At 39.2% G+C, this 27,991-nt stretch overlaps 1 protein-coding gene across 4 annotated transcripts; it reads left to right on the top strand.

Moving 5' to 3' along the window:
• The first annotated feature begins 4 nt into the window (after positions 1 to 4).
• On the top strand, positions 5 to 27,551 carry USPL1 (ubiquitin specific peptidase like 1). Of its 4 annotated transcripts, XM_060394060.1 has the most exons (10): positions 5 to 155; positions 3,627 to 3,792; positions 4,308 to 4,436; positions 6,812 to 7,457; positions 10,866 to 10,979; positions 14,888 to 15,017; positions 18,250 to 18,375; positions 19,802 to 19,936; positions 22,467 to 22,624; positions 23,988 to 27,551. In XM_060394060.1, exons 2-10 carry the CDS (start codon positions 3,694 to 3,696, stop codon positions 25,868 to 25,870), a joined length of 3,420 nt encoding a protein of 1,139 aa, XP_060250043.1. In that variant the 5' UTR covers positions 5 to 155; positions 3,627 to 3,693; the 3' UTR covers positions 25,871 to 27,551. The 4 variants fall into 4 exon arrangements, with proteins under 4 accessions (XP_060250043.1, XP_060250044.1, XP_004012191.2 ...); XM_060394061.1 differs by lacking the exon at positions 3,627 to 3,792; XM_004012142.5 differs by lacking the exon at positions 19,802 to 19,936.
• The last annotated feature ends 440 nt before the right edge of the window (positions 27,552 to 27,991 follow it).

Here is a 27,991-nt window from a genome sequence, read left to right as displayed (position 1 = left end):
ACTCAAACCGGAAGCTGCTTTCCTAGCGGAGGGGCTCGGGGGGAGGAGCGGGCCGAGGAGAACGTGGGTTGAACGTCGGGCACTGGCGTGGGAGCTCCAGTTGGAACGGGAGTTCCGAGCGACCCGGACGCGAGGAAGGGCCGAGCCGGCGGCAGGTAAGAGAAAAGACGGAGTAGCTTCCTTCAGCTTCTGAAATAGGAAAAGCGGATGGAGCTGGGGTGATCTGTGGGGGTACTACGCTGGTTGAAAGGAGGGGCTAGGCTGGTTGGGGGAAAGGCTTGGTGAGTAAGGTGTTAGAGTCACAGATTCATTCGCTTGGACTCAGAGAGGTAAATGCTGAAGAGAAACCAGAGGTCCCCTTATCACCGCCCCCCCCCCCCCATAAGGACCGTGAATTAACGGAACCCTGCGTCTCCTCGGGTTTCCAAGGTTGGGTTTTGAAACTCAGTCTCCTGGTCTGTGATTCAGGACGGCTGGCTTGGGTACCAGACTTGGGCGCCGAAAGCCAGCCCTAGCCCTCGGCTTCAAGTCTGCTGTGGCCTCACCTTTGACAGCTCGCGTGCCGAGCCCCCTTCCTTGGAGGGAAAGCTTAAACGGGTGTAAGGCCTTATTCGAGCAGTTGGTTCTCTGGGTTTCCCCATTTTGCGCTGGGCTGTGACTTCAGCTTAATTGCTGCTTTCGCTAGCCCCAGGGCCAACTTGACGCTTTGTTGCTGTTACTGGGTCCGTGCTGGGTTAGTACTTGACATTTGGGCTTCTGGAGCGTCAGTGGTTCACAAAAGTAATGAAAAGGGTGGGGGTGGGGAGCGGCTCAAAAAACAAACAAACAAAAAAAAACGGGGAGGGTGAAGTGGAGCAGACGGTAAGACTGGAAAGGCAATGGTCTCACAGTGCGATGGTATTTAGGTCTTAGCATTGCCCTCAGGTAACCCTGAACGACCGAACACAAACGCATGGAGCGTTTGGACTTTACTGTAATCAGACTGGAGTCATTACTTGATTTCAAGCTGGGCAGCGACAGACTCAGACTTGTTTTTCTTTCATAAAAGCATCACTTTGGCAGTGATAAGGAGTGGAGATGGAGATGAAGACAGAAGTGGGGATTTGAGATGCTTCCAAAGAACTGTCCACAGAATTTGACGACTTTGACTAGAGAACCACTCAAATTTTCTAGTATGTGTGTTTGTAAGCATAGAGGTGCCAAAGTCTAGGAGAAATACAAGCAAAAGGAGCAGGAGCAGGTGGTTTTTTGAAGAGAGGACAATGAGGGCAGTCATTCAGGGATAAATTAAGTTGTAAGAACTACCCCAGGGTTTTCTATCTAGGACCAAGTAAGTTGTATTTGAAAGACTTGAATAGCCTACCTCTGTTTTTTTTTTTTTTTTTTTAATGAATTTTCTTTTGGGGCTTCTGCATATTCAGGATTTCAACCACCAGCTTACCTGTTTTTCCACTGAAATTGTTGGGTGATAGGATCAGGAGAGCAAATTTGAATTCTTATCATGTTTTACTTTAGTGGAGAGAGAACCAGCTGGAAAAGTTTGCTTAATCCCTCAGGCAGATGGAAATTTTCAACAAGGAAGATTTTTTCCAGATACATGGCTTACCAGCCCTTTTTTTTTTGGAGAATACTGCAGAATGATCCAAGCTATGCTGCCTATTTTCTGCATAATGTATAAAATAGCACTAAGTAGTACTTAAAATTTGGTATGTGTCAGGTGCTAAACATTTTGCACACATTGCATTTAATTCTTCAGTTCAGTCGCTCATTCGAGTCCGACTCTGTGACCCCATGAATCATAGCACGCCAGGCCTCCCTGTCCATTACCAACTCCCGGAGTTCACTCAGACTCAACGTCCATCGAGTCCGTGATGCCATCCAGCCATCTCATCCTCTATTGTCCCCTACTCCTCCTGCCCCCAATCCCTCCCAGCATCAGAGTCTTTTCCAATGAGTCAACTCTTCGCATGAGGTGGCCGAAGTACTGGAGTTTCAGCTTCAGCATCATTCCTTCCAAAGATATCCCAGGGCTGATCTCTTTCAGAATGAACTGGTTGGATCTCCTTGCAGTCCAAGGGACTCTCAAGAGTCTTCTCCAACACCACAGTTCAAAAGCATCAATTCTTCGGCGCTCAGCTTTCTTCACAATCCAACTCTCACATCCATACATGATTTAATTCTTAGAATCATCTAATTTTCCAAATACAGTTTTGAACCTAAAGCCCGTGCTTTTAGTCACTGTTGAATCCTAAAAGTTTGACTCTTCCTGTATAGTTCCCTTCTGTGAGTAGGTTATAAACAGAACCAGCCAGAGTTAACAAATTGGTGTCCTCCCTGAGGAACTTAAAAGGAGAAGCACTAAACTTGTTTTTTTATCCTTTTGGCAGTGATACTCAGTGGGCTGAATTTGGCCCCCTACCCCCACCCCACCCCTCAGGTTGGCAACATTTGACAGGCATTTGGCAACATCTGGAGATACAGTCACAACTGAGGGGTGGGTGTTGTTGGCCTCTAGCAGTTAGAGGTCAGTGATGCTGCTGAACATCCCCTTAACCCACAGGACAGCCTCCACAACAAACTGATCTGGTCTATGATGTCTGTAATCTTGTGGTTGGGAAACCCTGCTTATGAATGTTTCTTGAGGAATAGCAACTTGAGATTCACTGATGCTTTTCTAAAGAGAATTTTTATTTTTGGAATTATTCCTTGGCTTGAAAGCTGTGTAAAGTATATTCCTGTGAAACAGAATAGCATAACTAGTTACTAAAGTGAATCTGTGAGCCCCAGTTTTCCAAGAGGTGGTTGTCATAGAATCATGGATTCTTAGATATTGGAAAAACGTTTTTCTCGCAAGTATTCTACAGCATCCCTGTGAAGTGGTGATTCACTCTGCCCAGAGTTCTCCTTTATCTAGTTTTCCTTGTATTTTAAATCTGAACTACTGTTAACAATTACTTTCCCTTACACTGAACTCCAGTCTCATAATTTTGACTTGACTGAATGTGATTCTACTCCAGGGGACTACACTCAAAAAACACTTGTTACATGTGTAATTTGTACTATGACAGTGTTTATATTTTTGTTCTGTTACCAATTATTTAATGTTAAATGAAGTACATTATTGTCAGCTTTTAAGAAGTGACACAGTTCTCAGCTGGTGATGTATTCTTGGTAATTGAAAGCAATAGGAATGTAGGGGGTTCTTTTGTCCTTGTCAGGTAAATAGCACAATGGATCTGGGTTTTGTAAAGTACTTTCTTAATATAATGTTGATATATTTGTTTTAAATTGTATATAGACTAAAAACTTAGGTTTTCAAACTCTGGTCGATACAGTTAACTAATAGCTAACTCAATTACAAGTTTTGATGTTTGCTTTTTAATGAGTCTACTATGAAGACTGGTCCTATTGCTGGTCTGTGCCCTCTTCCCGCAAATTTGCTAGATTTATAAATAAATTTAGATATTTTGCTTTCACTTCAAAATAACAATTTTAGAATCTGTTTAACGTAGGATATATAGTTCTCAAAATATACTTAATGTATATCCATCTTCTAAAATAGCATAGCTCTTTTTCAAAGTAAATAGGATTTTTGTTTAATTGTCTATTGACTTTTTTTTTTCCAGGGTTCATTGAGAAATCCTTAGTGCTATTGACATGTTTCAAGGGACATAAATTAGCCAATGACTCGGAATGACGGATTCCCCGAAGAGTGGAAATGGTTTGCCAGTGGTTGGACCAGGGGCTGATATAGGGAAATCTTCACTCCACATGGTGGGGTACTTGGGAAAAGTTAGTGCACTTATTTTTTGCCTCAGTGCAAAGTTGGTTTTTTTCCCTCCTGTTTTTGAGACTTAAATTTGGTTTTAATTTTACCAATTAATTTCTAAAAAAATTGTATCTTCCACGGAAATCTTACAGTAATGGCGAAAGACTGTTTCTGTTTACCTCTCTGTTTCACTGATACGTGAAAGTAGAAAGAAAACACAGACCTTACGGTTTACTGTTTGAAAATGTCGAACATATTTTCAGTAGTAACTGATGTTACTTTTTTTCTTGCAAATAAAACTAATGCTATTCTTAACACCTGCTTTAAAATTTAAAACTAGAATATATTCTTTTTGGAATAATAGCTGTATTAAAGCCTGTATGCATTTCTTTTATTTGCTGTCTTTTAAGATATCTTGCCAGGATGCTTCTAGGTGAAAATTATAAAAAAATTTTCTGGTTACTTTTACATTTAACTTTTTGTAATTTGATGAAATCTGTGAGTGTCTCTATTTTAATTTACTTTTTTTCTCTTTTAGAATTATGATTCAGCTAAAGTTTTATCAGATGGGTATTGCCCTTCTTGTAGGGCGAAGGGAAAGTTAAAAGCCTTAAAGACTTACCGAATTAGTTTTCAAGAATCTGTCTTTTTGTGTGAGGATCTGCAGGTAAAGTATTAATCTTAGATGGTATCAAAGTTTTAGCCTTTTGCTTTTTTCTTCACTGTTTAAATTTGTGCTCATTTTGTAGTTTTTAGATTGTATGTTTTTTAATATGTAGATAATCAAAGTCTCTAGATCTGTCTGGTATACAGTTTTAAATATTCTCTGTTATTTTTCCACTCAGTTTCCTGAATTATTACATGAAGATGTTAAGACTTGTTAGAGGAGGAAATATATTTCAAGATTTTTTTTTTAACCTTATAGGGGTCCTTTAGATGTTGTCACTCTTATCTGTTGGTTTATTAACTTTGGGACTCGCTGAGAAAGTTATTAACCTCTAAATATTATGTACTTAAGAACTCTAGAACTTCTTCATCTTACAAAACTGAAATTCTGTACCCATTGAATAACAACTTCTCCCTGTAGCCCTGGCAACTACCATTCTAATTTGTCTATGAATGTGACTAATCTCTAGGTACCTCATATAAGTGGAATCATACAGTATTTGTCTTTTTGTAATTTTGCTTAATGTAATGACCTCAAAGTTTATCTATATTGTACCATATGACAGGAGTTCCCTTTTTTAAGGCTGCATAACGTTCTATTGTGTTAATATGTGTATACCATGTTTTCTTTATCCACTTGTTTGTACATGGACATTTGGTTTGCTTCTACTTCTGGGCTATTGTGAATAATGTTGTAGTGAGTATGGGTGTGCAAATATCTCTTCAAGGTCTTGCTTTCAATTTCTTTGGACAACTTTTTGAGTACAGAATTACCGCTGTTGATTTTAAAGTGTTCTATATCATCTGACATGTGGTAGGGTTAAGGAAGTAATCTCAGGGTATAAAAGTCGAGGATTAAGTTGTTAATGGTGACTGCACAACTAGTTAGTAATGGAAAAATGAAGAACTTGTCCTGTTAAACTAAAGAATTTCTAAACAAGTGCAATATTAGGAATATAGTGTTCACTTGTATAGAAAATGCTATATTTTAAAATGGAGGATTGAGTGCATTTCAGGTTTCCCTCGTAGCTCAGTCAGTAAAGCATCTGCCTGCAGTGCAGGAGACCTGGGTTCAATTCTTGGGTCAGGAAGTTCCCCTGGAGAGGGAAATGGCAATCCACTTCAGTATTCTTGCCTGGAGGATCCCATGAACGGAGGATCATGGGATCATAAGAGTCGGACATCTTTCTTTCTTTCTTTCTTAGTGCATTTCAGTTAGTTGTTGCTGTAAAATGAACTATCTCAAAACTTAGTGACAAAGTGACTTAATGGCTTCACTCATGATTCTGTGGGTTGTCAAGGCCATTCTTAGACTTCCCATTTTGTTGGCTGGTACAGCTAAATTTAGTCTGTGTGGCAGGCTGTGGATGCCAGCTCCCAACTGGGAACTCAAGTCAGGTAGTCAGCAAGAATCTCACTTCTTTTCCACAAGGGTCTCTCCATAAGGCTAATTAGGATCCTTACAGTGCAATAGCTGAAACTAAGAAAGTATCTTCCAGAAAGAGGGCTGTGAGAGGGCAAGTCCAGTCAGCCAGTGCTTCAGGCCTCTGTGTGCATCCTGGTTGTTCATGTCCCATCACAGCTAGTCACATGGCCAAGCCCAAGGCTGTGGCAGGGGGCTGACTCTAGGGCCTGACTACTTGGAGATACAGTTCTTTAGTTCACTAGAGGTCACTGATCTGGCTGTCTGCCATACCTGTATAGAAGAAAGCATGTTTTACATGAAGGCACACAGGATGTGGATTTCTTGCATCTGTCTTATAAAATGTTTTGCTGGTGTTCAAGCTTAGGGAAAATTCGTTGGTTATTTTAGTGACTTGTTTACACTTTTGCTATTTGGCTGAAATTGTGTTCATGTATGGTGAAGTCATTAAAATTCAGCCAGTTTGATTCTGAGACCCAGTGTGGTTATAAAATTGGTCCACTGATGTGCTCTTGGGTTAATACTCAGTTTCAAAACTGTGTAACACATTATTCTTTGGAGCTTTTTACGTTGAAACTACTTTTCTAGTTTTTAATGCCACACAGTATACCTATCCCCAAAAGAATAGTACACTCATCATAAAATTTTAGAATTTTTAGTTCATTCAACATTGGATTCTTTGTTAAAGCAAAAATATGTATGTTTTCCTTGTTAACTTACCCTGGTGTAGCTTAGATTAAACACTTGACTATTCAGATTAACTAGGAAAAAACTAATCTTTTGAGGACTAAAGTTTTGATTAACTGTTTATCCTTGTTCCTTCAAATTTAGATTGATAATATTATATATCCTTTCATATCAAATTAATGCTAGCATTTTATACATATTTTTCATGATATAGAAATGGTAAAGTAAAGCTTGAGCTTATTTGAATTTTTATTTTTTCTTTCTAGTGCATCTATCCTTTAGGCTCTAAATCACTTAATAACTTAATTTCTCCGGGTTTGGAAGATTGTCACACTCCAAATAAGCCTCAAAAGAGAAAGATCTTGGAAACCAACTGTGAAGATTTACCTTTTTTAGCAGATTCCAAAAAGACTAAAAATCATCGAGGCATTGACAGTGAACAAGTTTTGAACAGTAGCCATAATGGAGGAGAATATGATGGAACCTCACCAGGCTTACCTGGTTCACTGTACAGTGGACAGCAGAATCCAGTTAGGACAGCTGATTCCTGGGAGCAGAATGAGGCTATGGAAGCTGATACTGTTGACATGGCTCCTGAGGAAGATGCTACCATGGTTGATGTTTCTGGAACTGAAGGAACTAGCCCTCAAAATGAAAGATGCACATCTGAACTGGAAAAGCCACTGGAGAGCAAACATACCTCATTTTGCCAGACTTCATGTGTCCAGTGGAAGAACGCACATGCCCTGTGTTGGTTAGACTGTATCCTGTCAGCACTGGTGCACTTGGAAGGGCTGAAAAGCACTGTGACTGACCTGTGCTCTAAAGAGGAGTCCGTGTTCGGGCGGTTGTTTACCAGGTATAATGAAGCCAATAAGCTTCTGCACACCAGTCAGCTGGATGGAGTTAAAGGTTAGTAATAATGTGTTATTTCTCTTTAATTTTAAGAGACTGATATTGAACTTGTCTCATAGCGCGTGAAAAAGATGCTATTCTTACCCATTGTTCTGTGTTGAGATCTGGGAGCAGGGCCCAAAGGGACCATATCGTGAAGCTTGAGATAATACTAGTTGTGTTAGCATGACTGCCCAAAAGGCAGTCTTTTTCAAAAACTAAGAGTAAGGGGTCTGTGGTTATATCTTATCTGTTGGTCAATGGTGGTCAACATCGAGTCCATCAAAGTAAAACTTTGTAAGTTTTTGAGTTGCTGTAAAGTGGAATAAAGAAGTAAGTCGATCACCCATAATCCCACAATTCTCCAAAAATCACTTCACAGTGAGGGATATATATTTATTTTTTCATGAAATGGGATACTCAGGAACTACCTCCAACCCAAGATAAAATATTTGCAGTGGTTTACATGTACCTATATGTTCCTCCCCATGCCATCCTCTACTCCCCCCGAAGGTAATCATCATCCTAAAATGTGTTTTATCATTTCTTCTTTTTAAATAGTTCTTCCTACATATATATGGCTAAGTAATATATTGCCTGATTTAATGTTTTGAACTTTATAAAGATAAACAGTGTATTTTTTCTGGGACTTTTTTTATTTTCTATCAAGATTTATCTGTAAAGCTGCTTGTGTCTGTGGCTCACCTATTTTAATTGCTGTGTAATATTTCCAGTTTGTCAAAATACCAGTTTGTAAGTAAGTAAAGTAAAGTCACTCAGTCGTGTCTGACTCTTTGTGACCCCGTGGACTGCAGCTTACCAGGCTCCTCAATCCATGGGATTCTCCAGGCAAGAATACTGGAGTGGATTGCCATTTCCTTCTCCAGGAGATCTTCCTGACCCAGGGATCGAACCCGGGTCTCCCGCATTGGAGGCAGACGCTTTAATCTCTGAGCCACTAGGGAAGCCTCATTAGCAGTGCATTTATTCATCTATCATTGGGTTGATTTTTGCCATCATAAATACTGCTGCCGTGACTGTTTTTAGGCCAATCTTTCAGGGCCCAAGAATTTCCCTTGGATCTACCTTAGGACAGACTCTGAGTTCACACAGACTGGATAAAGGCTGGTGGTTTTCCAGAGTGGTGGTATCGGTGTGTACTCCCATTAGCAGTATAGATGAGATCTTCCTCATCCATATTTCCTCCCTTGGTTATTTTCACAGGTGGAGATTTTTGCTATTTAGATGATATAAAATGGTCCTGATTTGCTTTTCCCCAATTTTAGAAAGGTTGAACAGCTCTTCCTGTATAGATTGACCCTCTGTTCCCTCTGTGAAGCCTGTCTGTGTCTTATACCTGTTTGTTCTGTTGTCATGTGCTTGCTGATTTGAGCTTTTATATGTCCTTGTTGCTCTATTTATTTATGTCAGATAGCTTGCTACATCTCCCAGTTTGTATCTTGTGCTTTTGCTTTTTTAAAGATCCCTTTTGATGTACAGAAATTGTTCATCTTTCTTTTTGTAGCTAGTAATGTTTGTGGCTTTAAACAGAAATGTTTCCTTTATCCAAGATGAGAAAGTCATTCACCTGTGTTTTCACTGAGAAGTCACAGAGCTTTGCTTTTTACATTGAAATTCTTCGTTCAATGGGAAGTAATTGGGTATGGTGTGTGGTAAGAGATCATTTTTTTTCCCATTGCATAGCCAGTTTTTCTAGCTCCACCTTTTTCCTCAAGTGATCTGCCATGCCCCCTTTGTCATATTCCAGTCTGTGTAAGCAGTTCCTTAGCGCTCAGTTTTGTTCTCTTAGTCACTTTGTCTCTGCACCAGTACCACACTATGTTAATTATTAGGGCTTTCTAGGTCTTGTTGTCCTCATCTTTACTCAATTTGACTTTGATCTTGCAATCTTTTATATAAATCTTATACATTGTTTCCCCATCTTTGAATGTTTTCCTGTCGCTGCACCAGTGCCAGGCTGTTTTAATTATTATGGCCTTTTCGGTCTGGAAGGGGAGACTCCTTACTTTTATGCAGTTTGACCTTGGTTATTCAGTATTTTATTCATCTTTTACAAGATAATTGTCATTGTTATAATATAGTTGTAATTACATTTGTTCCAGCTGCATTACTGTTGATTGTAAGTTTTCTCTTTTTTTCCAGTGTGATCAGATACCAAAAATTCTGGTCAGTGCTCACTTCTTATTACAGGAGACTCCAGATGTTCTCATAGTGAAACGCACAAGCAGTGTGTGATCAGGCTATATGAATTATTTACTTGTAAGAGATTTGAGTGAAAAGATCTAGTAGCCAGAGTCAAGTGCATATGGAGGCTTTTACTCAAAATAATTTTAGTTAATCTTAGTTTCTTAATTTTGCTAATCTTAGTTTTCTGTCAGTAATTTTGAAGACTTTGGGCCCTAAAGAATGTCAAACACATGATCAGGTATGTGCCCCAAGATGTTCATGATAATAGTATTTATAATAGTAAAATAAAGAGAAAAATCTTAAATGTCCAGCGATAGGGAATGGCCAATAAAACTACGGTTCAGTTGGAGTGTAATAACTAGCCTGCAAAGTTTTTAATGAAGCACATTTGTGTAAAAAAAGCAGAATGTGGAGTTGTACAAAATGCGATGATGTCAGTGAAGATCCCTTCATGCCCTCCTTCCTCCCCCTCCCCCAAAAGAGAGAGTAGAAGGAGGGAAACATACCAAATGTTTGTTTGGGAAGTAATCATAATATTAAGACTCCTTATAAATTTATCTGTTCCTGAGATATAGTTAAGTTCAGTAAAAGTTATAAAGATAAGATTAACTGATTAGAAGTTGTCTTAGCATAAGGAACAATTGCATTGAAAGAAACCGCCTCAGATGTTTCAGAGATGGCCAGAATATTAACATGTAGCTCTTTAGCTAGGCCTGTGATTATTTGGGTGAGAAAAACTTTCACTAAGATTTTACTCCGGCAGAATGATGTTGAGCCAGGCAGTCAGTACTAACGATATTGTGCTGTTAAAAAAGACTGAGAGAATCTATGGTATACTACGGGACTTCCCTGGTAGCTCAGATGGTAAAACATCTGGCTGCAATGCAGGAGACCCTGGGTTTGATTCCTTAGTCGGGAAGATGCCCTGGAGAAGGAATTGGCTACCCACTCCAGTATTCTTGCCTAGAGAATGCCATGGATACCCCATGATGGGCTGCAGTCCATGGGTTCACAAAGAATCAGACACAAGTGAGTTGACTAAGCACATACACACATGATATACTACAAAGAGAAGAAGAATTAAGAATTTTGTAGTTTTCCATTTTGTCTCTGGATAATTTGTTGGCTGAGAAACTTTCATTTTTGATAATGTGTTAATTGTCTATCGAAAGATATAGGTTGATGAGAAATCAATAATGTTCTATATTTTATTATTAGATGGAGATTGTAAAAAGCTTCCTTCAGAAATATTTGCAAAGATAGAGACCTGTCTGAATGAAGTAAGAGATGAAATTTTTATTAGACTTCAACCTCAGCTTAGATGTACATTAGGTAAGTAATTTGTGGAATTTAACTGTGTTACTCATCTACTGTAAAGACATACTTACATCATAAGGGAATACAATACTGTTTTATTACTTGGGATGATCAGATTCTTGGAAGGGAGAATCTGGGTAGAAACGTATCACTGGTTAAGTCATTCAAGGATGGAGTTGTTTTATATAAATATGCATGCATGTGCTTCTTCCCTTCAGAGTGGATGCACTTCTCAGAGCCAGGTCAGCACTCAGGGGTTACACCATTGGCTTCTTTCCCTGTCCTTTCCCCCAGTAGACTACCCCAGTCACTCATCTGTTGGGTGGGAGATTCATCCCAGAGGAGCCTTGTCCATAAGATCGCCAGAGTGTAAACTGAGGGGCTCCCATGTTGCATTTTGCGGCCATCAGTTCCCTCCTAGAGTGACCTGAGATGTTTATTCAGGTTCCCTACTTCAGTTCCCAGCTGAATTTTAAAGAGTGGTTTCTTCCCCAGTCTGAATCACCACCCTGCTTATCCCTGCTCATTATAAATGTTTGGAAGATTGTGTCTTGCTCTACTGCTGCCTTGGATGTGGATTTCTGTATAACAGAGAAAGGATGTCTGAAAATTGTGCACTGATAGCAATTGGGCAGGCATGTAGCTCTTCCTGTACAGTAGCATCCTCTCAATGTGTCTGCACTACTCAGTCAGCAGTGAGAGGGGCTACGTTAGTGCTTGAGGTCTTACTATTGAAACCTAACATTTGCTTCTGGGAACACGTTGGAATCTTACAATGTGTGTGTCCTCATTCTGAATATTAACATGTATTCTAAACCACTAAAGAAAGAGAAGTAGAATCTGTACTGGCTTGGAATGTTGGTTACAGTTTTAAGATCAGCCAGACACTTAATCATTTTCATTACTGTTTTTTAAAAAAAACACATTGTAAGCTATCCTCTCTGCTCTCCCTACTCACAGTTTAAGAACTATTACAGCTATTACCCTTTTAATACTCTTTTCCCAATTATTCCTTACCTCACCACAAGGATAACTGCTATCTTCAATTTGATATTTCCTTTCCTTCATTGTATATATATATATATTTTTTTTTTTTTAAGAAAAAAGCCAGTATTTTATGGTATCTACTTATTTATGTCAGTGTAGAGAGTAATTTAGTCTTTGACTGTTGTGTACCAGGATAGACAGACCAATAGAACAGAATAGAAAGTCCAGGTCCAAACCCGCCCACCTCCCCCTGCCCCACCCCCACTTGGTTTCTTCCTAATGGTGATGGTTGGTTCCTGATTGGCAGGGGAGGGGGTGTGGGTGGGATTAGAGCCCTTCTTCACAGCATAATTAGAAAGAAACTTCCAGTATTCACATAATGGCACCCCACTCCAGTACTCTTGCCTGGAAAATCCCATGGAGGGAGGAGCCTGGAAGGCTGCAGTCCATGGGGTTGCTGAGGGTTGGACACAACTGAGACACTTCACTTTCACTTTTCACTTTCATGCATTGGAGAAGGAAATGGCAACCCACTCCAGTGTTCTTGCCTGGAGAATCCCAGGGACGGGGGAGCCTGGTGGGCTGCTGTCTATGGGGTCGCACAGAGTTGGACACGACTGAAGTGACTTAGCAGTAGCAAACATGAAAAGCAGAATTGTAAAACTTTGGAAGAAAATATAGGTCACTATTTTACTAGAAATTGGTGACTGCAGTTACATCTAAGTTTAAAACCTCTGTGTAAAGACAGAACAAAGGAATAATATCTAGGATATCTTATGAAGAATTCTTGTACATCAGTTTAAAAAAAAAAGAAAGAAAGAAAAATCCTGATAGAGAAGTGGCCAGACACATTAATGAGCCAGTAACAGAAGAGGAAACCTGAATAGCTAGACAGCAAGGAGTCACTGAAAAGTTTGCATCCTGATGAACAAGATACTTCAGGGAAACATGCAACCTAGGTACAGATGGTCTCCATCTTTCAGTGGTCCAACTTTTGATTTTTTTCCAGTTTACAGTGGTGTTGAAGAGATAAATGCAATCAGTAGAAACTGCTCCGAGTTTTGAATTGTGATCTTTGCCTAGACTAGTGATAAGCACTATGATACTCACTTGTGATGCTGGGCAGTGGGAGTGAGCTGCAGCTCCCAGCCAGCCATGTGATCACAAGGGTAAACGACCGATATGCTTACAACCATTCTGGATCCAGTCTAGCATCCTGCTTTTCACTTTCGGTATAGTGTTCAGTAAAGTACATGAGATATCCAGTACTTTATTATAAAATAGACATTGTATTCAGTGATTTTGCCCAACAGTAGGCTAATGTTAAGTGTTTTGAGCATGTTGAAGGTAAGTTCGGCTAAGCTTTGATATTTGGTAGGTTAGGAGGATTAAATGCCTTTTCAACTTAACGATATTTTCCATGCTGTATAGGTTTATTGGAACATAACCCTGTTGAGGAAGATCTATAGTTGAGCAGGAGTTTGGGTTAAGGCAGTAGAGACAGAGAAACCACTTAATTTAGGTAGGAGGTTATCAAAATTAGAACTAAGCTTTGGTATTGTATGTTTCTCTAATAGGACGCTTTAGACACCTAAAACTGATAATCAAAGGAAAAATAATTAAGATCAATTTAGGAGCTATGTACATTACCTAAAATGGTCTGTAATCATATAACTTATTCAATTGTGTTTTGAGCTCTTTTGTGATAGTTTAATTTGTTGAGAACTATATATTTTTCAGAGCTAAAGATTATGTTGTCATAATGCAATATAGATTATTTACTTTTTCACTTGATATTAGTTTCAACAGAGTAAGTAATTAAAGGCTGATAACTAATTACAAACTCATGCTATACTACACACTCTTTATGCATATGATGTTCATTTTTAGGAGATTAATTTGTTATTTCTGTTTATGAAAATATTTTGTTTTGGATTTCTGGTTTTTTTTTTTTTTTTTTTACAAAAATAGCAGTGGGACTATAAAATAACCTTTGTGACAACTGATACTGATAGAGTGGTGCCTAAGACCACTGATCCTTAGGCAGGAAGATCCACTATTCTGCCTTTCAGTACAGCTGACCGAGATGACTCCTCTCAACTGTGTTCCAGACAACTGTAGTTCCAGGGTTGGAGAGAAGCGAATGTCAGAAGTGAGGCTGTCCCAGGGGAGGTTCACGATGGCAGGGCTTGGATTAGTCCTTGGGCCAAATCAGTAAAGCAGCATCTAAGCTTCCCGGAGGATAGAAAGGCGGGAAAGCAATTGGAAGATGAATGTGAGGAGAATCTAAATCCTCCTCCTAACATGCTGCTCTCCAAATTGGAAGATAGAATCCACAGTGCAGCTTTTGTTTTAATGAAAACAAAATTCAGGTATTCTTTAGTTTTAAAGTTGTTGAAGTTTAATTGTTAAAAGATTAAGAAGAGTAGTGGCTGAGGAGTCTGGTTCTGTGAGCCTGGCGCCTACACCACTTTGTAGACAAGAGAGTCAGAGTAGAGATAGCTTTTTTTCATAGTTTTGTCCAACTTGGAAATTATTATCCTACAGTGTTTCTCCAGTTATATTATTCTTAGCATCTGTACCAAACAAATCTACATATTTTTGCTTTGTTTTTATGATGCTTTAGAACTGTCACAGTTACGAGGATTTCTTTTTTCCCAGAGAAAAGCTTATCTGAGGAGACAGTGTGAGTCTTTTGTATCTTTTTCTTAGGTGTTTTCGTGTCACCAAGACAAATGAAAGATAGTGAGTGTTAATTAAAAAGATGGGCATTTTTAGAAAGTGCTTCGAAAACTTCTCTTGCCCAACTGTGAATAACTTACTCTATCATATATATGTATTCCCATATATTCATACTGTGAATATAGTGAGAAAAGACAATTTGTAATTTTTTTTCAGTTTATTATGAGCAATAATTTTTCTTTTTCTTCTTCAAGGTGATATGGAAAGCCCTGTGTTTGCATTTCCCCTGCTCTTAAAAATAGAACCCCACATTGAACAGCTCTTCACATACTCTTTTTCTTGGAATTTTGAATGTTCACACTGTGGACACAAGTATCAAAACAGGTTAGTGTTTCTATTTTCTTTAGTGGATTCATTCTGTTGAAAATGTCTCCAAGTAATGAAATATGAAGAAAACTTGCTTCCACTTGTAGCATCGCTGTCTTTACCCTTGATAAAATTTCCTTTTGTGTATTGAAGTTTCTCCACCGCTAAAAGGAAAAAATTGAGCCCCAGTAGCTGCATTATTTACTTGTTTTTTCATACTAAAAGAGTACCAAAAATAATAATAACAAATAAACATAAATGGTTTGATAGATTACTAGAAGGAATTTTGTTAAGTTCTTTAGTGGGAAGTGGGGACTAATGGTGAAGTAGCACAGTCCCCTGCCTCCCCTGCTTCTGCTGGATTCCCCACTGAGTAAGTATGCCTCTTAGAATTCTTTGCAAAGCCATATGTGTTTTGTTTACTCCTATATTAGAGACTAGGGCTTTTGTTTGCTTGTTTTCAACATTGTGGAAACTTGATTTTAGGCTCCCAGAGTGTTGGCAGCAGATCTCAGAGGTAACTTACGCTCTCCCATTCCTTCCCTTAGTCCTATGAAAGAGCCACCACCAGAATCCTTCTACACGTGAACTGTCTCAGCTTTCTACTTCCCTGCTGCCTCTAGGTGAGGATTAGAGAGATCACGATTGTTATACATGACCCTGAGATTGGTACTCAGGACGAAACATGGAGAAGAAAGAAGCTGCAAAGTTATTTTGCTTCCATACACCTGCCATATTAAAAAAATAGAGAAATTAGGTTTTGGAAGAGGAGTCAGGGAGAGAAAATTTATCAGACACGACGCCATTGCTGTGTCCATATATGAGAAAGTCACTGGCTGGCTGTCAATTAAAACATGACCACGCTGGTTCTGTTGGTCATTTATTCAAACTGTTAAAATAGAGGTAAATCCTTTCCTCTTTTATTGAATTCACCTGTTAATAACCTAGAAAATTTGGAGTCTCCACGTTATTGAATGAATATATGTGAAAAAATATTACTTCAGATATTCATTATCTTAATTGAGACTATTTTCAGGTATTTAAGGATTAGTCAAGGAGAGCTGAGTGTGAGAGAATGCTCTAGGAATTCCAGGCTGTAGAACCAGGAAGCATTTGTTGTTGTTTTTTTTTCAAATCAGTTAAGTCAAAAGGACTAGAACAGAGTTCAGTTCAGTCGCTCAGTCATATCTGACTCTGTGACCCTGTGGACTGCAGCACAGCAGGCTTCCCTGTCCATCAGGGAACAGAGTAAGACTTAGCATTTCACTCATACCTAGGACTTAAGTAACTTTGTATGAGTATTAGAACAAACATCTGCTTCTAGGTCTTCTGGCATTGAGTTCTATAAATTATCTGACTTTCTCCTCGTTCGACATATGTGGAAACTGAAACTTGAAAGGGGTTAAATTGACGCCTGAGGTGACAGACTAGTAAGTGGAAGAACTCAGGCTTAGGCTTCCTGTCCCCTCAGACTTGCCTGCTCACTGAGGTATGCTGCCTGATCTCCACCTGGGTCTCAAATAATATAAATACCAGAAACAAGCCTGAAGACAACAGTCAGCTTGATGATAGCTTTTCCGGAATCTGTGTCTCAGTTGTTTGACAGCTTTTCACTGAGCATGTTCTCTGTGCCAGGAACTCAGCAGAAATCATCTTTATTCAGGCCAAATTCAGACAGTTAGTTAGGGAAGTAACATGGAAACATAACAGAGGGCCAGTGACTTAGCAGTTATTTTGATCTCTTGGCTTTGAATACAAAGTGAAAAGTGCATTTTGGAGCCGTATAAAAAAACTATGAGAGCTCAAGGGAAGGAATCCACCAACCACTTGCCCCTCTCCCTTTTTTTCTTTTTTTGTTAGAGTTTTTTGCTCTAAAAGTAAAAGTAGTTAGAGGGGAAAAGCTTAAAATGAAGTGGCATTTCATTGAAACTTAGTTTCATTTACTCTGGCGGAAGAATATCTGCAAACTTGTTCATTTGTGTGCTGCTGTTTTTAGTGCTAGTTTAAGAGCTTTTGACTTGATTTGGAAGATAGTTTGTGCAGGCAGTTAAAGACCTTGGAGTTGGGCTCCCTGAACTCATTTCATGTCTGTCGGGTTTATCATCTGATGTGTCTCATTTTCCTCATCTGTAAAATGGGGACGAAAAGAGTGCCTGCCACAGGGATGTTTTGGTAGATGAGTTTGGCTTAGTGCCTTATATGTAATACGTGCTCAGGAATGTGAGATGTCATGTGGGGCATTAATGCTTATTTGCTGAGACAAACTCCCTTTTATTAATGAAAAATAGGAGCTTTTACGTAATATTTATCTTTGGAAACTGAGAATGTAGCAGAAATAACAGTGCATTTGTTGATACCTTTATGTGGCTTTGCCTTTAAAATGTTAGCTTCCCTGAGAATTGATCTATTTGTAACAGCCTGTGCTTACCTCACATATAAGTTACTGGTATTTGTTGTTATTTATAAAAGAAGGTGGTGTCTCTTAGATAATAAATAATTGCTCTTTTAAAAACTGTTAATCGAGTTGAATTGTAGTGTGCATCTGTAAAGATCATGTTTGCAGATGCTATTGCTATCAAATATTCAGGCTTAAAGTGCAAAATTTAGAACTCATGTAAACTGTGAAAACCATATTTTTTCACAACTGATATTTTTATACTTTAAGAATCAAAATAATTAAGTTGTTGCTATTCCCGAATATATGTTTTTGTAAGTGCCCCTTTTCATTTTTGGTTGTTAGTAATGGATAGCCAGATGGTGAATTTTTTGATTAAGGATGAACTCTTAATACATTTGAAAGCCTTAAAGCAGTGGTCCTTCACTCAGGGCTCTTTCCTGCCCCGTGGGATATTTGGCAGTGTCTGGAGATAGCTAGTTGCTGCAGCTGGAGGCTGTTACGGCCTCTCATGTGTAGAGAGGCCAGGAATGAGGCCCAACATCCTCCAGTGCACAGGTAAAGGCCCTCCAGCGAAGAATAACCCAGTGCAAAATATATAGCAGCGGGATTGCCCTTGAGAAACCCTGCCTTTAACATTTTCATCTCATAGCTGAGAAACTATAGATAATTAATGTGGAGAGTCCTTACAGAAAACTTTACTAGGGTAGGGTTAGGAAGGAACATGGACACACTTTTGTGGGAATAGGAAAGTATGAATAAATAAAGGAAAGTGCCTTCTGTTTTAGTCATTGATTTAAGGTAACATGAATGAATTTAACTTAATCAAAATTATGTCTCTCTTTTTTTTAATAGATGTATGAAGAATCTGGTCACCTTTACAAATGTCATCCCTGAGTGGCACCCACTTAAGGCTGCCCATTTTGGTCCGTGTAACAATTGCAACAATAAGTCACAAATAAGAAAAATGGTATTAGAAAAGTGAGTTTAAATTGCCTTACTATTTTTAGAACAAAGTGAATGTGGATTTACTTTTTTTTTCCCCCAGTGTGTAGTATTGAAAGTGGTGACCGAAACTTGCTTTTTAGAAGTTTGAGTTAGCATAGGTTTATGAATTGCCAAAGTGCTTCTCTCTGTCAGGAGCTCTGGTAAGCTGTTCAAGTGACACACCACTGCAGAGCTGACTTAGGGTAATTGTCTGACCCCACACCTACTCTCTCTCCTTTTTTTGTTTGTCTTCTCTCTTTTAAGCTTATTAAACTTTCATTTTCCTCACCTCTCTCAAGTGCCTCAGTTCAGTTCAGTTGAGTCACTCAGTCGTGTCCGACTCTTTGCGACCCCATGGATTGCAGAACGCCAGGCCTCCCTGTCCATCACCAACTCCCAGAGTTCACTCAGACTCGAGTCCATTGAGTCAGTGATGCCATCCAGCCATCTCATCCTCTGTCGTCCCCTTCTCCTCCTGCTCCCAATCCCTCCCAGCATCAGTCTTTTCCAGTGAGTCAACTCTTCGCATGAGGTGGCCAAAGTACTGGAGTTTCAGCTTCAGAATCATTCCTTCCAAAGAAATCCCAGGGCTGATCTCCTTCAGAATGGACTGGTTGGATCTCCTTGCAGTCCAAGGAACTCTTAACACCACAGTTCAAAAGCATCAATTCTTCGGCACTCAGCCTTCTTCACAGTCCAACTCTCACATCCATATATGACCACAGGAAAAACCATAGCCTTGACTAGACGGACCTTAGTTGGCAAAGTAATGTTTCTGCTTTTGAATATGCTATCTAGGTTGGTCACAACTTTTCTTCCAAGGAGTAAGCATCTTTTAATTTCACGGCTGCAGTCACCATCTGCAGTGATTTTGGAGCCCCAAAAAATAAAGTCTTCCACTGTTTCCACTGTTTCCCCATCTACTTCCCAGGAAGTGATGGGACTGGATGCCATGATCTTCGTTTTCTGAATGTTTAGCTTTAGGCCAACTTTTTCACTGTCCACTTTCACTTTCATCAGGAGGCGCTTTAGTTCCTCCTCACTTTCTGCCATAAGGGTGGTGTCATCTGCATATCTGAGGTTATTGATATTTCTCCCAGCAATCTTGGGTCCAGCTTGTGTTTCTTCCAGTCCAGCGTTTCTCATGATGTACTCTGCATAGAAGTTAAATAAGCAGGGTGACAATATACAGCCGTGACGTACTCCTTTTCCTATTTGGAACCAGTCTGTCGTTCCATGTCCAGTTCTAACTGTTGCTTCCTGACCTGCATACAGATTTCTCAAGAGGCAGGTGAGGTGGTCTGGTATTCCCATCTCTTGAAGAATTTTCCACAGTTTATTGTGATCCACACAGTCAAGGCTTTGGCACAGTCAATAAAGCAGAAATAGATGTTTTTCTGGAACTCTCTGGCTTTTTCAGTGATCCAGCGGATGTTGGCAATTTGATCTCTGGTTCCTCTGCCTTTTCTAAAACCAGCTTGAATATCTGGAAGTTCACGGTTCACGTATTGCTGAAGCCTGGCTTGGAGAATTTTGAGCATTACTTTACTAGCAGGTGAGATGAGTGCAATTGTGTGGTAGTTTGAGCATTCTTTGGCATTGCCTTTCTTTGGGATTGGAATGAAAACTGACCTTTTCCAGTCCTGTGGCCACTGCTGAGTTTTCCAAATTTGCTGGCATATTGAGTGCAGCACTTTCACAGCATCATCTTTCAGGATTTGAAACAGCTCAACTGGAATTCCATCACTTCCACTAGCTTTGTTCGTAGTGATGCTTTCCAAGGCCCACTTGACTTCACATTCCAGGAAGTCTGGCTCTAGATGAGTGATCACACCATCATGATTATCAAGTGCCTAGAGTCATTAGAATTCTGGGATTTCCTTAACCTGGTTTCAAGAACTAAGATGATTCAAAATGAGCCATAGGCTCATCTGTCTGAGTTTCCATCTTCTCCCCAACTTCAGCGTGCTAATTCTTCATCCTTCTGTAAGCTTTCTGCTGCCCTTGAGCAGATATATCTTCATTATATATCACCAAGCCTTCTGTTTTTCCTCAGTGGGCGGACTGATCAGAATTTTCTTTTTTAGTGTTATCAGAAGCTCCATCTCTATAAAAGTTCACAGGTCAGTTCCATGTTTGGAGAAGGCAGTGGCACCCCACTCCAGTACTCTTGCCTGGAAAATCCATGGACAGAGGAGCCTGGTGGACTACAGTCCATGGGACCGCGAAGAGTCAGACACAACTGAGCGACTTCACTTTCGCTTTTCAGTCTGATGCATTGGAGAAGGAAATGGCAACCCACTCCAGTGTTCTTGCCTGGAGAATCCCAGGGACGGGGGAGCCTGGTGGGCTGCCATCTCTGGGGTCACACAGAGTCGGACACAGCTGAAGTGACTTGGCAGCAGCAGCAGCAGTTCCATGTTAGGCAGTTTCTCTCTCTTTTGTTAATGCACTCACACACGTATTTCCTCTGTAACTTTGTCCCTACTTAAAGGACATGTTTTGAGGTTTCATTTGATGTAGTAAAGAACCAGTGATATTAACCTTCTCTTCCTGTTTCCTGATGGCCTTGGATGTGCCAAGAAATCCCTTAGAACCTTTCCTGAAGGTTTTATTTTCACCCAAGTAACAAAATCTCAGTTAATCTACTAGTGCCAAGACCTAAAAGGAGAGAAGAACAGTGTCCCTCCTAGTCCATTTCCAGGCGCCTGCTTTAAACCTTTAAGGTAGCATTCACTTTTGACATTTCAGTGCAGTGTACCTTTGCACCTTTTAAAATATTGAAGACTGGGACTCTCACACCATCACCTGGGCCCCACCTGTGTTTAACCTCTCCCTGTCCTTCCAATATGACTACATTTTTTGGTTAAATCAGTACTTTCATTGTTTATTATGAGTATACATACGTCCCGTCTCCTGCCAAGGAGTATAAGTGGTTACGTTTCATCTCTTTCATAGCTCTTTATTTTTCCTGGAGTTATTGATTATGTTTTCATTTGCTTTGTTATATATGCATTGTGAATTTTCTCCAAATTCTTCAAATGCCCATTAATTTTCTAAACACTTAAATGCTTCACAGTTTTTAAATTCTCCCCACTTTTGGCATCGTGGATCAATATGTGGCAAAAAAACAGAATTTATTGATATAGACAGTTTTGCAGGACTTTTTATTTATAGTTACATAAAGACTGGATTATTCTCTAATAGATTGACAAGGAATAATTTACAAATTGTCCCTTGTCAGTTTGGATAATCTACATTTTTGGACACTGATTCAAGTTTATTTCAGCTGAATAAATGTTGATAAGCTAAGTAAGTTTTGACATCTGTTTAAATACCGGGAAAAGAGATGTTCAACATTTTTTTGTAAATCCTGAAAGTTCTGTTAAATTTAGTTATCTGAGGCCTATTCTGGATTCTGTTCTCTGGTTTGTCATGTTACTGTAATAGTGTATTTTTGAAATTGCAGATGTTTTGAAATTTATAATAACCAGTATGTTTTCCTTTCTACTTCCTTAGAAATAAACTTTTTGTAAATAGAATTTTAACTTTTAATAGTCTGTCTTACTTCCTGAGAAAACAGAGAAATAGGCCAAATTATTAGCTTATTTGATTTTTTTAAATGTTTATTTGAATATCTTAGGTTTGTTATTTTGTTTCACATATTACCTGTCCCATCTAACAAAAAAGCAGTTAAATTTGGGCACTTGGTGCCAAAGAAAATTCTCAAAGGTCTAGATTTTTTTCTTTTGATTCTGTGAAGTAGTTTTCAAGAGATCTTCTGTAAGCCAAAGCAGTGTTGCAGCTTACAGAGCAAGTTTTGTTTAATGGCCTGTGTTAGAGCTTTATTGCATGACGGCCTCCAACTGTCAGTGACACCATTCTGAGAAGGGTGTACTGTTACACACGTCTTCAAATGGGTTCTCCGTTTCTAATTAAGGCACACATCTGGAGGTTCTCAAGAAAAAGCAGTGCAATTGGCCTTGGGAGTGTTATGTGTGACTCGCTTGCCTCAGACCATCTTTTGTGCAGCCAGACACATGGCATCACATTCATTTGACTTCTCTTGCCTTTCTCCCCTACAGAGTCTCTCTCGTATTCATGTTACACTTTGTGGAAGGCTTACCCCATAATGACTTGCAGCGCTATTCATTTCATTCTGAAGGCTGTCTTTATCAAGTAACTTCTGTAATTCAGTACCAAGCAAATAATCATTTTGTCACATGGATTTTAGATGCTGATGGTAAGTGCTTAAACATTTTTCTTTTATGATAATAGGCGTGGGGACTGAACTCTAGTTTGTTGTTCTTTTAAGATAAACGTTGCCTTGACATTCTTTTCTCTCTTCTTGTCCTTGCCTATTACAGCCCCACTCCTTCTCCTCTACCCCATCACCCTGCTTTAGAATCACTCCTCATGGCTGCCTTTGTTTGTTTATATCAGCATGTTTATGAGTATACACATGCATATGCATATTGCTTTTTTAAAAAGAGATTGAGGTGAGAGACTACTGTTGGTTTATAGTTTGCTATTTTTCACCGAATGTTCTTCCTGGGGATAGTTTGGATATATATCACAATATGCTTATAAAAGCACTTTGCAAATGGAAACTCATAAATATAGATATTACTGTAAAGTTTTACCCTACTTCAGAATTTAGGGGGGGATTAGTTCTCAATAGCTTAAAAAAAAACTTTGAAAAAAAATTATAGTTGTCTAATTGCACTCTAGAGAATGAAAAATCCTCTTCAGAGAGAAGAGGTATTTTCCAACTTTGACAAATATATAAAAATTGTATGATTAGCTTATAAAAAATATCCTGGCTCTTCTCTAGAGCAGTGAATCAATCTCTGAGGCTTCAGCCCAAATAGTAATCAGATGGTTCTAACATATGTTTGTGGTGGAGATCCACTGACCTAGGCAAAGAAAATATTCTCAAAGTTTTAATGGGTATAGGATAAGAAGTAGTGGGTTCGGATTGTTTACAAGACTGTATCGACATAAACTTATTTAGCAGATAGTTTTGTTTGGGAGTTTTTGGTGTTTTAGAGGGGGTATTTAATGTCTTTCCCTGTCATTGATCATCTCATCCTTACTTGACAAATGAGAAAACACGAGCTTAGAAATAAGAGCAGACACCCAAAAACCTAAGCTTTTATTTTTTTCCTAACCACCACCCCCAACAATAAAATAATCAAATTAAATGTTGGTACTTGAGGTAACAAGCTTCATTTATCTTGAAAATTCATATATATGAAAAACCTAATCTATTTTCTGATATTGTTAGATATATCAGGTGATACTGTACTCTCAGTTCCATAAGTTAAAGATACTTCTGTCTTGATTTTTATGAGCATTTTAGAAAAGAGTAAACACTGCCTCAGTTTTTCACATTTCTGGATGTGAGTCCATAACTTTCATTATCCAAATCCAAGGACTTGACATTCAGCAGAGAAAAATGGTGACATAAGGATAAGGCCATGTTTTCAAGTTCTCTTTTGGTGGGTATTCAGTAATAATAGCAGTTAAAAAGGCCAGAAGAAAGTTACCTAGGATAGTGGTCTGTTGGAATATCTAACCTCTCACTTTCACTCCCCATTCCCCAGGAAGTTGGCTAGAATGTGATGACTTAAAAGGCCTGTGTTCTGAAAGGCATGAGACATTTCAGGTTCCCGCTTCGGAGATACATATTGTTATTTGGGAAAGAAAAACATCCCAGATGACAGATAAAGCACCTGCCTGCCGTCAACTTAAAAAGACTAGTGACCAGTACACTTTTGGCAACGAGAAGCAAGCGTCTCCAGCAGCATGTTCTACAGGCAAAGCTGCCTCAGCTGAACTGTCTTCAGGAACGCACCCCACGGATGTGTCCATGGTTCCTAATACCCTCTCACAGGATGAAGCCGTAGCTCCTGGACATCATTCTCTTCCAGATCTGAAAGGTTCAGTTGACAGCAGTATCTTACCTTTGACACTTGAAGAAATACAGTCCAACTCTGAAGGTTTTTTATTAGAACACAAACCTGTGGCAGAAAATGTAGGGGTTGTTGAAGCAAACACTTTGCAGTCAGAGGAGCCACTCATAGCTTCTTTAGTGGCCCCATGCGAGGACAAGCTTACCCACAACCAGTCTGTGGATTTAAGCTTTTCATCCCAACTCTTAGCTATGCCATCAGTACAGGTGACTACAGAAGATACCGTAGTTACTCAGCCTGTGAATGACACTCGTGCTGGGGACCTTACACAGCAAGTAAAGTCAGTAGACACTGAGGGTACAGTTGCGCTAGAGAGGAATGCTTCATTGAAACAATGTCTTGTACCAGAAACTGAGAAGTTAAATCCAGAACAACATGTTACATCTCAGGTATCTGATTGGAAGGAAGAAGAAACCACAGCATTTTCTCAAACTGTAATAGCTAAGCCGTTACAGAATCCACCTCTGAAAGAGAAGAAACCATTTGTGGGAAGTTGGGTAAAAGGCTTATTAAGCAAGGGTGTTTCTTTTATGCCCTCTTGTGTTTCAGCTCATAACAGAAACACTGTGACTGATTTGCAGCCTTCAGTTAAGGGGGCAAGTAATTTTGGTGGCTTTCAAACTAAAGGTTCAAGACAAAAGGCCAGCCAGGCCTCCAGGAAAGCTCACAGGAGGGCAGCTAAGCTGCCTCTGGTGAGTAACTCTCCTCCAAGCCATCAGTCACCAGCCAGCACAGCTTCCCCTCCCCGTGCTGATGGCGCTGGTGATTCGGAAGTTTGGAAGAGATGTGAAAGTGCCTCCTGTGGAGCTCACCTCAACCACAGTTCTCATGGAAATGAAAATGGTGTTTTGTCACCAAACCATGGAGACACAATTGAGGGTCAGATTCATAAACTCCGTCTAAAACTTCTTAAAAAACTTAAGGCAAAAAAGAAGAAATTAGCCGCTCTGATGTCTTCCCCCCAAAACGGAACACTTCCAAGTGAACCTTCAGAACAGGTGTCCCATTGTGGGTCTCCAAATGACGGTGAGTCAATAGAAGGCTTGCTAAAAGAACTGCAGCGTCAAATTGACATTGCCGATAATAAATCAGGGTGCGCCACAGTTCCCGGTGTTTCCCCGTACGGTGGTCAGACGCATGAAGAAATTCTAGCAGAATTACTGTCCCCGACCAGTGTGGTTTCAACAGAGCTCTCAGAAAACCGGGAGGCTGACTTCAGGTATTTAGAAATGGGAGATAGTCACATCCTGGCACCAGTTCCCAATGAATTCAACAGTATTCCCCACAACACACATCTGAGGCAGGAGCATAATTACTGCAGCCCTAAGAAAAACCAGAGTGAACTTCAGCCAGATTCACTCACAAATAATGCTTTTATTAGAACATTGAACTCGGAAAGTCCCATGAAGACTGATATTTTTGATGAGTTTTTTTCTGCTTCAGCATTAAATTCTTTAGCAAATGACACATTAGACTTACCTCATTTTGATGAATATCTGTTTGAGAATTGTTGAGTGCTTTTGGCTCTTTTTAGTTTAATATTTATTACTACTCTTGGAAAAATTTACTGTATTTCTAGGTAGTGTTTGACACACTGGCCTTGTCATGAATAAAATGTAAGCTACTGAAAGTTTTGCCTCTCCAGTTTTCTTACCTGGAGAATCCCATGGACAGAGGAGTCTGGCGGGCTACAGTCATGGGGTCGCAGAGAGTCGGACATGACTGAAGCAGCTTAGCAGTAGCAGCAGCATGCCCATGAAGCCTGTGATCTGTTTCATAAGTTTAAATATTGATGAATGTGTTCTCCTTTTTGGCTTCATTTTGTGGTAGATGAATGAGGATTTGAAAATGTTAAAAATGAAAAGTAGTATATAGTTTCTAGCAATTTGTACAGTTGGGTACACTCAATTTCTACATTTCAAATTTTAGTTTTGTTGGTTCAGGAGAAACACTAGTTGATACAAACTTAAGTGACTGTATATGGTATGTGAGCATGTGACTGCTTTTACTAGTGGTGCTGTGGTCTTAGATAAGAGCCTAAGCATGTGTCTTGTACCAGTAGAGTGGTATAGAATGTAAACTCCCCCCCCCCAATATAATTTGTTTCCTCTTTCTCTCCTTAAAAAAGATGGCAGGAAACTCATAACTAGAATGTTGCATAATGTTGTGATCAAAAAATGATCTATAAAAGGAAAAAGTAATGCATTTTTGTGTTGATGTGCTAAGAGATTATAAGTATCATCTTTCTCCCCTAAGACACTTATTTCTGTAGCCAAAGTGGAACACACCATCTAACAGTTATGTTTTGGCAGAAATAGTTTCCTTATATGAACCTGTAGCTTCATTTAAACTTCAGGTGCCCAAACAGCACTTCCTGCTGTATTAATTTGAATTAGCAGCAGAGTTACTAAGGTTTAAGGGTGGCCATCTTGGGGAAAGAATACTTTGCTAGGGACTCAGAACTTCAGAATTAATTCATCAGATTTACTTCCAAACCTCCCTCCCTTCCCTTTTTTCTGATTACAAAAGTGACACGTTTATTATAAGGAAAAACTGGGAAAATACAAGGAAACACCAAGATTTCAGAGTATTCATCTTAACATTTAGTGATAATAACTACTGCAGACATTTTCATGTTTTTATGCATTTAGACTTTTAAGAAATAAAAGCTTCTGTTGTACCTGTTTGTTAATGATCTGTGTTCATGTTTAATGAGCATTTTTTCCATCTTTAGTTTTTGACACCTTTCAGATAGCTGTGTAATGTTACATTGTATTACCACTGTTTCATCAATTTATATTTTGAAGTGATTTGTACTGTTTTGTTATTGTTAATTATACTTATTGACAAAAATTTTCACAGATCCAGGTTTTATTTTCTGGGAGTGGAATTGCTGGGTTGAAGAATACGCACTTTTATTTTTGGTCTTGAGTCATTTTGCTGAATCCTCATCAGCACTAAGGAAGTAGCATTGGTTGGGGGAGGGAGAACCTTGGCTCATTTTGGTTATATTTCCATGATGACTAGTGAGGCTGAATATTTACTATAACTCTTAGCTATTGGAGTCTTTGAGGCATTACTTATCCATCCTTTACTTGTTATTAATTATTCATTCAAATATTTCTAGGTTTCTGCTGAATGTCAAGCATTGTTGTAAAGCTGATATAAGGCAATAAAAAAAATAATAAAAGGAAATTCTTGCCTTTCAGTCATTTGCCTTTTAAACAAGAAGGTAAATCTATAATGTTAGGTGGTAATAGGAAATAGATGTGGTTAACTCTTGTTGTTTGGTAGTTCTGTAAAGTTGCTGTGAACACTACATTAGCAATTACTGAACCACTGCTCCTGGTGGGAATACAGATAGCTTCCTGTGAACCTCTGCTCACAACATCATCATTTGATCAACAAATGATGTTTTTTGTGTCTTTCTGTTTAAAGATACCTTATGTAATAGATATTATTGCTTTACTAACGTTGAACACAAGGCCAACAGTGCTGTAGCTCATGCCTGAATGGAACTTGTCCCACACACATGTTTTCTTCCATAAGACGCATCACATCTTCCTTGAGCTTGGGAACAGGAGATAGGACTTGAGCACCACACTTCAGGGCTATTTTAAACCACAAAATAACCA

The sequence above is a fragment of the Ovis aries genome, chromosome 10, assembly GCF_016772045.2.
Source record: "Ovis aries strain OAR_USU_Benz2616 breed Rambouillet chromosome 10, ARS-UI_Ramb_v3.0, whole genome shotgun sequence".
Classification (NCBI taxonomy): domain Eukaryota; kingdom Metazoa; phylum Chordata; class Mammalia; order Artiodactyla; family Bovidae; genus Ovis; species Ovis aries.
Note: the sequence above shows the minus strand (reverse complement) of the source record. Positions and strands in the feature narration are given on the sequence as shown.

Bases quoted from the DNA above. Each gene is read 5' to 3' on its own strand.
- USPL1 (XM_060394060.1), top strand. From the start codon at position 3,694: ATGACGGATTCCCCGAAGAGTGGAAATGGTTTGCCAGTGGTTGGACCA. The intron at 7,458-10,865 runs GTTAGTAATAAT...TTTTATTATTAG, and splicing joins TCAGCTGGATGGAGTTAAAG to ATGGAGATTGTAAAAAGCTT. The intron at 19,937-22,466 runs GTGAGATGAGTG...TCTCCCCTACAG, and splicing joins GAGCATTACTTTACTAGCAG to AGTCTCTCTCGTATTCATGT.